The sequence below is a fragment of the Corvus brachyrhynchos genome, unplaced genomic scaffold, assembly GCF_000691975.1.
Source record: "Corvus brachyrhynchos isolate BGI_N302 unplaced genomic scaffold, ASM69197v1 scaffold3, whole genome shotgun sequence".
Lineage (NCBI taxonomy): Eukaryota > Metazoa > Chordata > Aves > Passeriformes > Corvidae > Corvus > Corvus brachyrhynchos.
Window position 1 is genome coordinate 3,710,876 of NW_008237619.1, and position 10,228 is coordinate 3,721,103.

General features: G+C 40.7%; 1 protein-coding gene across 19 annotated transcripts in view; it reads right to left on the reverse strand.

The window, feature by feature from the left end:
* The window catches only part of BBX (BBX, HMG-box containing), a 138,196-nt gene that overhangs the window by 39,897 nt on the left and 88,071 nt on the right, over positions 1–10,228 (reverse strand). For 16 of the 19 annotated variants that reach the window (XM_017731824.1, XM_017731835.1, XM_017731827.1 and 13 more), the window contains 3 exons: positions 9,613–9,680; positions 3,345–3,425; positions 1,038–1,118 (listed from right to left, as the gene is read on the reverse strand). In XM_017731824.1, coding sequence (XP_017587313.1) covers positions 1,038–1,118; positions 3,345–3,425; positions 9,613–9,680 — 230 coding nt within the window. The remainder of the gene's footprint in view (positions 1–1,037; positions 1,119–3,344; positions 3,426–9,612; positions 9,681–10,228) is intronic. The other 3 variants (XM_017731832.1, XM_017731828.1, XM_017731829.1) reach the window with 1 other exon arrangement.

A 10,228-nucleotide genomic window follows, 5' to 3' on the forward strand; every position in this document is an offset into this window, starting at 1 on the left:
TAACTTTCAAAAATGTGGTACATATAAAAACACTTTCATGATTAGTGATATTAACTCTACTGTATCTTTTATAGGGGTGTTTGTAGTCAGATATTTTCTGGCACCAGAATCAGTAAATTGATTTTTCTTCCTTGGCCCTCCTAAGGAAAACACCAAGGCCCATTCTAGCCAAGCTAAAAACACACAGTAGACAACTAGCTCAAAATTTAACAGAACGAAGTGTGAGGTATGTAGCCAAACCTCTGTAAACACCCAGAGTAACAAAGAGGGTATCTTTTAATCCCATTATGCTTCTCTGCAATAGCACCAGCTCCAATCCCAGCCTTTTCAGACACACACAAAATGCACCTGTGGCATAGCTGATTCTGCAAAGCAGTATCAGACTCCCCCAAATGGGCAAGAAAGGTATATTGTGTAGAAAATCAATTCACAGAGGCACGCACATTCATCACATGGGAGAAGAAATTCTTAAAAGCAGCATTTAATAAACTCCAAATCTTCAATATGTGGAGGAAGGCAGACAGGTTACATACTTATGGGTAATTGATAGGTTTGATAAGTCACCACCTAACGATGCTGTTAAATATCCTTGTAGCTGTTGTGATAAGCTTCCTTTGACCTGCAAGGATTCTTCAAATGATTCCTGCCCCCAAGGGCACTCAGCATTCTGCACTGCTGCAGCCTCTTCCACAGGCAGTGCACAGTGTCATTTCAGAATGTCTTTTAATTGTTGTTTTCCTAGACATAAATTAAAAGGCCATTTGCATAATCAGTCTGCAGTGATCCTTTGGGTATGGAAGGCTCAATAGTGTTCACAAGTTCAGTACCTCATATATGCTACAGCTGGTAGAACTGGCCAACATCTTATCCAATCACTGATTGTTCACCCCGTGGGTTTCCTAACACAATGCTGTCATGAAGATACACATCTCCTGATGGGAATCCCTGATAAGACAGGGTGCTTAGCCATTCAGTGACAACTCTTACCGGTTCCCTGCTTCCTCCCATCCTCCCCCCACCACATTCAGCCATTATACCTCAGCAAACTGAAACAATGCAGACTCCTCCGTTTGTTTTACTGCCCCCAGGACTCCAGGCTGTGATGTGTTTGAAGAGATCTGTCAGGAAAACAATTATGCTCGTATTACCTAACTCTTCAGTTTCAGTATCACACTTCAACATGCTAAATTTATAATCTGTCATAAACAGACTCCTGGTACCCCAGAGTATGCAAACGAGTCCCAACACACCCTTAGAACAAACAGTATCTGCTTTCCAGGAAACAGATAAACAAGTGATCTGTGAAATGGTAATCTTGAATTACTTTTCACAAGGAAAATCTTTCCTAGGATCAACAAAACAGGTTTTTTTTGAATGGCTTTTATTTGCCTGCTGATACGTCAAAGAAGGGTTAGCAACGAATACTTAACACTGTATTGTATTTCACAGTACAGTGGAAGACCTGAGACTGCAGGATGGTGGTGATGATAGAGCACAAATTGCTGCTTAGCACAGAAGGTAAGTGTGGACAGCAACACAATGTGTGCAGGCATTTTGAGATACCAGATCTATCCCAGACACTAAGGTAGCTGCATTTCATACTGTTTAACTTGTGTCAATTAGTTTTGTTGCAAATGACACCTCTGATTAATGTTAAACTTCACTCCAAGTACCAATTATTTTGCCACTGACACACATACCTACCATGTGCTGGTTAGGTGCACCCTTACTACAGGCTGTTTAACATCCTCGAAAAATAAGACTAGCTAATTTGCATTTCTAATTACTGATCATCAGTAAGCTACTTCTAAACCACATGTTTTAGCAGTGCTGGTGAGCTTGTTTCCTGGTGCCCACTGAAATTTTTCTTCAATGGGTAAGGAAAAGCCAGAGGTCAGAAGCCCTTAGCAAGGGCATATCTGGCAGCACACAGTTCCTGTCTACTATCACATGGGTCTGGTACTTCCCTCCTTCAGCACTGTAAAATGAACTGAAACAATTAGGTGAGCTGGTATTTGTCTTACACTTTAAAAGATTCAGCAGTGAAATTCAAGAAACAGACCATTATCAGGAGGAACTATACAATGTAAGACATTGCTCTACTGACAGCATAAGCGCACAGAAGCATCTCAGAAATACGGGAAGATGGACGTTGAGTCATTACCACAGAAGTGTCATAAGTGATACTGGAATTAACCAATTCTAAGAAGCCTCTAAGTATTCCTTTTCATAGCTGGCACACCAGGCATTTCCTCTTCCTAACAAGAAAAGCCAGCAGGCTGTTTTAGAGCCTAATTACAGGTTATCTACTTCACTCTGGCCATTAACTTTCATCAGAAATAAAGAATCAGTGCTCCAATTTATTTCTAATACATTTGAAGGACTCGGATCTTAAGCTGCAACTCAAGGGCTTGTGCACTGATGTTAAAACAAACTAACTGAAAAAAAGGTCCCATCTTCTGTGTGCTAGGATTGCAGTGTATCTGCTCCAGAAGTGATGATGTTTTAAGGTGGAATATGAGGGTGCACAAGGCAATGGGTATTAAAGACACACAAGTCAGATTCACAGCTGGTGTGAATACAGGTAATAAATAACCCCCACTATGACAAAATTTTTTTCCATATACACTTACTTAAAAATTACCCAGTGTCCTGTAAAATCAATGTCTATACAACTAAATATTTCTGTGTCATTATTATGAGTATTTCAGAAGTTGGAACAATACCAACAAACAAGTGATGCTTGCAGAGGGCCAGAGTTCCTTGCAATCTCATTTTTATCATTTTGTATCAATGAAACCCATTAAGACTTGGATGAAACCGTATACTTCAAAGAAAAGAACAACAACACACACCACAGTTGCACTTCTGGCAATAACTGGAGTATGTTGACAAAAGTGTTGTACATTGCAAAGTTAAAGCACAGTTGCATGGAGCTGTTTGGTGGTTATAGAAGAAAATTTTGGAAATTTAAGAACTACAATTATTTTTGACAAAGCAGCCACAGCAGATTAGAAACATAATGTAACATCCAAATACACATTAAAACCTTAGTTAATAAGGCTCTAGTTTAAAACTAAGTGCAGGAATGACATATCTCCAAATTACAGCTTAAACCACAGCTCCATTATTGCACTTGGGTTTCCACCATGGTACTAAACACACTCTCCTGCACTTCAAGTCTGACCAAACTGATAAATGATTCAACAGCATAAACCCAAAAATGAGGGAACGAATAAAAGTATCAATTTTAGTTAAAGACATTTGATTTTTCTTTCAGCCAGACATCAGATGCTTCTTAAAAGGAAACACTTGGAAAGAAAATCTTTTTTAAAGAAACTCACCTCTGCGAACTGAAACAATGACGACTTCTGACAGGCTTCTGTAGAATTAGCTGCATCAGACTGGCAAGTACTGGAGGAAACCTGAAAAAAGGAGTGTGCAGAGTAAGACCTCAGAGGTGGTTCTCTCAAGCTAAAAACAACAGTGAGCAAAACAAACCATTTAAGAGAAGAAGGACAAGCTAATATTTCAGAGTCCTGGAAAAATTAAATCATATTTATAGATGAAAACACAGTTTAGTACCCATTTTAATGCATTTGAAAACTGTCTTAGAAGACAGACCACAAAAATACCAGGTTTTTTTTTTCTCCTTTTATAATTCTGAACTTGTCAGAATAGCTTTATGCAACAGAATACTCAACGGATTATACTGGACTATGCATGTAAGTATCTAGTCTTGGTGATGCTATCAACACTGCTATATCTGTATTTTGTGCAATCATTCTGAGTAAGATTACTTAGAAGGTTAAAAGAAATTTTGAGACAGTTGCTGACACGAATACTTACTAGAAACATAATCTCCAATCGTAACAGCATGAAAATGAGTAGATAAGGGTAGCACAAACCTAAAGTTTCTCAAAACATGTACCTAAACATACATTTTAGGGGTGCTTTTGAGAAGCAGTGCAAGAAAGTCATTATACCTGAAAACAAAATACAAGTAAGGATTGTTCAAAACCAAAAGCCTTATTTGAATTAACACAGATCTTACCCATGGTATTCTTATTAGCCAGAAATGTGCTAATCAAGCATTATTCTGTAAAGGAATTCTATCAAATATGATACATTCATTAAGTGCCACATTTGAGTGTAAAAGATTTACATGTGTCACTCCTAGGAAACTGGGGTACTGTTAGTATAAAATAAGGTATGTAACATGGCTAGTAAGAAACAGAAAAAAAGGAAGGAGGATTTGTAAGATTTTCAAAGAAGTAACCGGATGGAAATTTTTTCCCCAACAACTTTTTTCCCCTTGAAATTTCAGTTTATTTAAAAGATTAAAAAATAAATGTGGGGCTTTTTTTTATACATTACCTAAACAAGTATATCAACAGCTTTTATTGGTGAAAGCACACTTAATATTTAGCTACTGACTGCACCTGTTTTTAGTAAGCACAAAGCCCCACAACACACACAGGCCTCCAGCATGTGCAGCTTGCCCTGCTGCTGGTTTGTCTGAGATCCTGAAGCACTGCAATAGCAACAGCAGCATTTGGTTTCAGGAATCTGCTACCCATGCTCTCCTGGAAACACTAAATCCAAGTGTAGCAACCCACAGGCCAAGGGGAACATGACAATTTGCTTACATACACAAACTTGTTTCTTCCCTGCCATAAAACTGAGCAGCAACAGTGACTCCTGCAATCTGTATTTCCCCTGTATTTATTAAACACTGAGCAGGATGTTTTATCAGTGGGCCATGGGAGTACAGCAACCCAAAGGGCCACAAAGAATGTATTTTTAATGTCTATCTTTTGCGTTTTTTTGCCTAGGTTGTGCTACTGTTTTCATTGATGTAATGTTTATTACTGACTTTCATCTTGTTTCTGCACAGTCTGTTTAAGATGTCTGTGTCTCAGCAGTATTCTGGACTGTACGGGAAAAGCATCTTGCTGCTGTTGAGTGACCCATCTCTGAAGGTCTGGGACTCTGAAGAAATGAAGAGTATCTGAGGTTGCTGCTTGCATGTCTGAGCACTCAGTTATTTTAGGCCACAGCACTGGTGGGATTCTTAAAGGAATAACCAAAATTTGGACTTGGTTTCCCATCTAACTTAAATTTTCTGCAGTTCAACCAGCTGCCTTATACAGCTTAGTTTGCAGTGTCTATTGAAGAAGTTTGTAAGTGGAGCATTTCCAATGCAGCACAGAAAAGGGCACTGCTTTGCTTAGAGAAGCCATGTGGAAGCTCCCTGCCCCCAAATCAGGGCCATGCATACCTGAACTCTGCCCACCTGCCAGAAAGAGACCGCAGCTTGCCAGCTCCCTCGCCGATCTAGGGCCACATCCACATGGTTGTGTCAGCACAAGCCTGAGCTGGCAAGGCACAAAGCAGCTCTGAGTTCAGAGCCATTGAGCCACTGAGCCCCAGAGCACCATGCTGGAGTGGCAATGCCCTTCCAAGAGGGGCTATCCCGGCTCAGCCCCCACAACACAAGCACTGTCAGACACTCAGGATGAGCCTTCTTGCTGCCTCAGAGGGCATGTGCTGGGGGCTGGGCACAGCTTGTACACCTGGCGGTACAAGAACCACTTGCTGAGGGAGGCGTGAAGCCCAGTTTTCTACAGTTTTGTGTGCAGAGGACAGATTGCTGGGGCTCAGTAACTCAGCGGAGATTTTGTGGTTGGAACCACTATGCTTTTCCTATCAACTCCTGCTACTCTTTAAAAAGTTAATGCTGTTGCCTTTACTTGACAGAGCACTAATTTAAGCTTGTGTCTTCTACTCTGCTGCTCCCCAAACATTCTTGACCTGTGGGAAACTTATTATCTCCAGGACTTCTAACCTTTGCCAAGGTGAACCTGATCAAAGCAGGGGAACAGATGCACAGATAGTGCCATTTTATACATCTAATTTCCTGCTCTAATAAAATGTCCTCAACATCCCATTTCTTCTCCTCTTTCCTCCTCCCAATCTTCCCTCAAGCTGCACTGAGAGATTTTTCACTTCTGATTCACACTTTGCACAGACCATGTATGACATGCCAAGACTTTGTTCTCAAAAAGAAGGAAACCACAAGGATAATACCTCTGTGGCCTTCCTTTGCCTGTGGGTTACCTGCTCTAAAACAATCACACCGAACAAGGGTGGCAGAAAACCCCTGGGACAGCCCCACTCTGACTAGTGCGAGGCATCAGTGCTGCTAGACAGGCAGGCTTTGGATGACGCTACGGATTTCGGGATTTCTGGGCACTAACCTTCACAGAGTCCACTAGGTGCTGCTGTAAGACAAGGAAAGGGCCTGACGGACAAGTAAGGGAGATGTGCAGCAAGGCAAACGGGCAAGTAAGGAGCGCTGCTCACCCAGCTTCAGCCTTGCTGCCATCAACCTGTGGCAAGGACCAGGCTTTGCCTGGCCACAACCACAGCAGCTGGAGCAGATCCGTCCGGCATATCTGCTCGGGTGTTCAATAAAATATGCTCATACACCACTGTCTTGTGTAACTGATGAAAGCATCCAAAATGCAGGGGGAATTGCACAGCCAAGACTTTTGTTGACTACCTGTAAGGTCTGTAGCTTCTCCTGACAATCTGCTTAGTAACTCCAGCTGCTGTCTAGAAATCAGTCACCTCCCAACACTGAATTCTGTTATCAGAAAAGAAACTCTCTAGTCTATTGCAAACATTTGCAAAAATAGAAACATACTGGCAACATAAGAAGATTGCAACTGAAGTCTCAAAACAATTCCGTAAATATCACTGTTGTGCCTCTTCCCATCCCTCCTGCTGGCAGGTCGCTTGGTTACCTGACATCTGGGCTTCTGACAACTTGAAGATTAAACACCTCGCTTGAAAAACCCCTATCCATTTCTTTAGCATACACTTGGCAGAACATCAGCAGGTGTTGAATACGTTTCATTGGGATTAGCAGACTTCTAAGTACAATGGCCTTCATCCTCTCAAGCGCTGAGCAAATCTGTGCCAGTGCTGCCCTCCCCTCCACTAACAACTTTAAGATTGTCAGGCTATATAAAACCTATGCTTACAAGGCCACCCAAGCCTGCATAATCATACATATGCACAGCAGTCAATCTGCATGCTGACGGACATGCTGTGTCTGGCAGACCCCCAGTTTAAGAACCACGTATGTGTACATGCATTTTAAGTGTATTCACACACTTTAATGATAATGCAGACTACGTGATATAATTTAGAGCATTCCTTAAAAAATGACAGTCTGTCCTTTTTTTTTAAATAGAAATGCCAAGGCTTCAGATGTACAACACGTATTTATATACTTATATGCATATAAAAACAATACATACATTCTCCACAATAAAGCCAATTTCTGAACCTCTTCACTAACCATACCTCAGCAGTCACGTTAGTACACCGTAATTCTCTCCCCAAGAGGATACCAACTCTAATGCAACACAACCGACTCCTCTCCACTGAAGAGGAATGCAGCTTCCTAACTCTACAATGAATTCTCGAGCTGTTTTCTGAGCCTGTCATACTACCTCCTAGCATGTTCTAACCTCCCAGATCTTGATTTAAATGTGAGACCATAAGCATCGAAATCCAACCATAAATTCTCCTAAAAGCATGCAAAGATGACTATCTTACATCTCCTGTGCCCAAGGGTGGAAAGACAGAAGAGCTGCCCAGTTATTCTACTCTAAATACGTTTAGGATCATTACTGCATTTGGGAAACACATGCCTAAGAAATATTTGTCCTGTATCTATTCACCACTGAAACATAAGAAAATAAAGAAAAAATGAAAGACACACTAGGGCTGCTACACAAAAGAAAGTGAGAAAGTCTCCCAGCACCTGGACACACAGCTGGAGAGTAACTCCTGCTAACATGTGATGAGGAGCACTGAACTTTGTTCATTTGGGTCCCTTTAAGAATACCAATCACCCTGATGGATCTGGAAGAGGTATTTTACAAAGGAGACCCTCAAAAATAATCAGAGATGTGCAGTTTCCTGGAAAAGTGCTCTGTCCCTTAACCACTTGTCAGATAGGGCAGGACAATTAAAATATGGTAACTCACTAGTAAGTATGGGCTAAGTTATGGCCCGTCATGATTTTAACAACAGCCAAAAAATCCCCCAACTAGTTTTGTCTGGGCTGTATTCATGACAATTATTTTGCTCTGCATTTATGGGGAAAGCAGATTACACAGCTTGCTTCTTTGATGTGGAGGGTCAGGTTTCAAAAGAAGAGTACAGGCCCAGAAGAGTAGAGTGTAGTTTATACATAGAGTGAATATTTGATCACAGGTCATATCGCACACTTCTATCAGAAAAAATGGGGATTATGTAGGCACATGGGAAGCATGTCTTCTGCTCAAAATTAGAAAGTTTTGATTCAAAGAACTTCCATGTACTAAAACAATGACACAACCTGCTTTTTGATGTGTCTCAACCTACATGCAGATTTATAATTCCTACACTGCCATCTGAAATCATACTACTTGAGGCATTTGTAAAATCAAGACACCTCAGCTCTCAAGGTCATAGCAAAGATCTTTTTTAAAGAAATGTAGTATCAGTGACTACAATATACCTTCCCTCACAACTTAAATGTAACAGCATATAAAAGCAGCTTCTATGCTCCAAGCTGAGAGATTACAAGTTTGAGAAATATAGGACAGTAAAATTTTAGCACAAAATAATGTATTTCTTTTCACTTTTCTGTCCACTTTGCATTAGTGTTTCTTATTTTCATGCTGCAGCACAGAAGGCCAGTACCCACACACCACAAAAACTTCCATGGCTGAAACTGGTGTGCACAGCATTGAAGAGTCTAGGCATTACAGGAACAATGCATCTCAAATGCACTACACATATAGATTAATTATTGCTTTTCTTTCCAATAACAACAACAAGAAGAGAGCTTTCTCCTAGAGCTAGAGATTTATGGCAGTGACTATTTATTATACTCAACAAAGAAGCCACCTTTAGAACAATTTTCAAAGCTTGCCTATAAAACAGATGATATTAATAATCAATCTGAAGAAAGACCAGAGATCTCTGCACTACTGGAGATATGCACAAACACTTACTAGACTCCTTTGTAAAAATGTGAAATATGTTTGTGATGGCAACTGAACTACAAACTTCTTTTCAGACTTAAGGGTTTAGTGAACAGGAGTAGACTGCAATACTTCAATTACCGGTTAGCACTTGCATGGTTTCAGAATGCATATACAGTGATGCTGACTTTGTAGGAAATTATTTATTTATCTGTTAGTGCCAAGGCCACAGTTATGTGAGGCATTGCACAAGCATATAAAATCCTTGCCCAAAAAAGCTTGCAAACCACCTGTTTGTTAACACAGTCACTGTATTTCAACCCTTCTACCTCTGACAATGTCTCTTCATGGGGCAGGCTTGACTGGTGTGATCAAGTATCAGCAGAGTTAATACTGAACTGTGCCCAACCTCTACATTCACAGTTGGGATACAAGACACACTTCATTCCCAGCTGAGGTTACCTGAAGATGCGTCCTAACCTTCCTTCCCCACTGGTCAAATATTACTCTTAAAAGCCTTTTAAACTGACAGCTTGTGTTTAAGGGAGAGAAGAGAGCTCCTTACCTCTTGTGCAGTAAGTGCATGTTCCCCAGCTAGAAGCAGCATACTCAGGCCTCCCATTTGTGTAGGATCTGTTAAAAGAGTAAAACCAAGTCTTAAGTTGCTTGTTTAAAAAATCTACCACTTGCACCACTAAAGCCCCAGAAGACTACTTGTCACAGACACTCTCAGCAAGCTGCCATAAAAGGCAGTTCAAGAGAATCACAAATAACCATTTCTGTACCCTCTGGGAAGGCTTTCAAAGCTGTTTGAAGGATTTAATTGGATTTGTGTGCTTAACACCCCATTGCATGGATTTACAATTTTACTGCCAAAGGTTTTATGTACTACAGAGATGAGTATCTTTAAAACAGCAACTGTAATGATCTCATACATAAATATACACAAAGATGCTCTCATAATGCACAGGTTTATAAGTCGATGGATGCTCCCACCAAGGGAGGGGGCTCTTCCTTGGCAACTGAACAAATAAAAGGATTGAACAAAACAACACGATCAAGCTCTGAAGTAAAATTTCTATTTTCATTTGTCTTTAATTTAGAGCTGTATTTAGTGGTGAAAAGTGCCAGCCTGACAGCTCTGAAGCATGAAGCCAGAACAGCACAAGCACTGGCCAAGC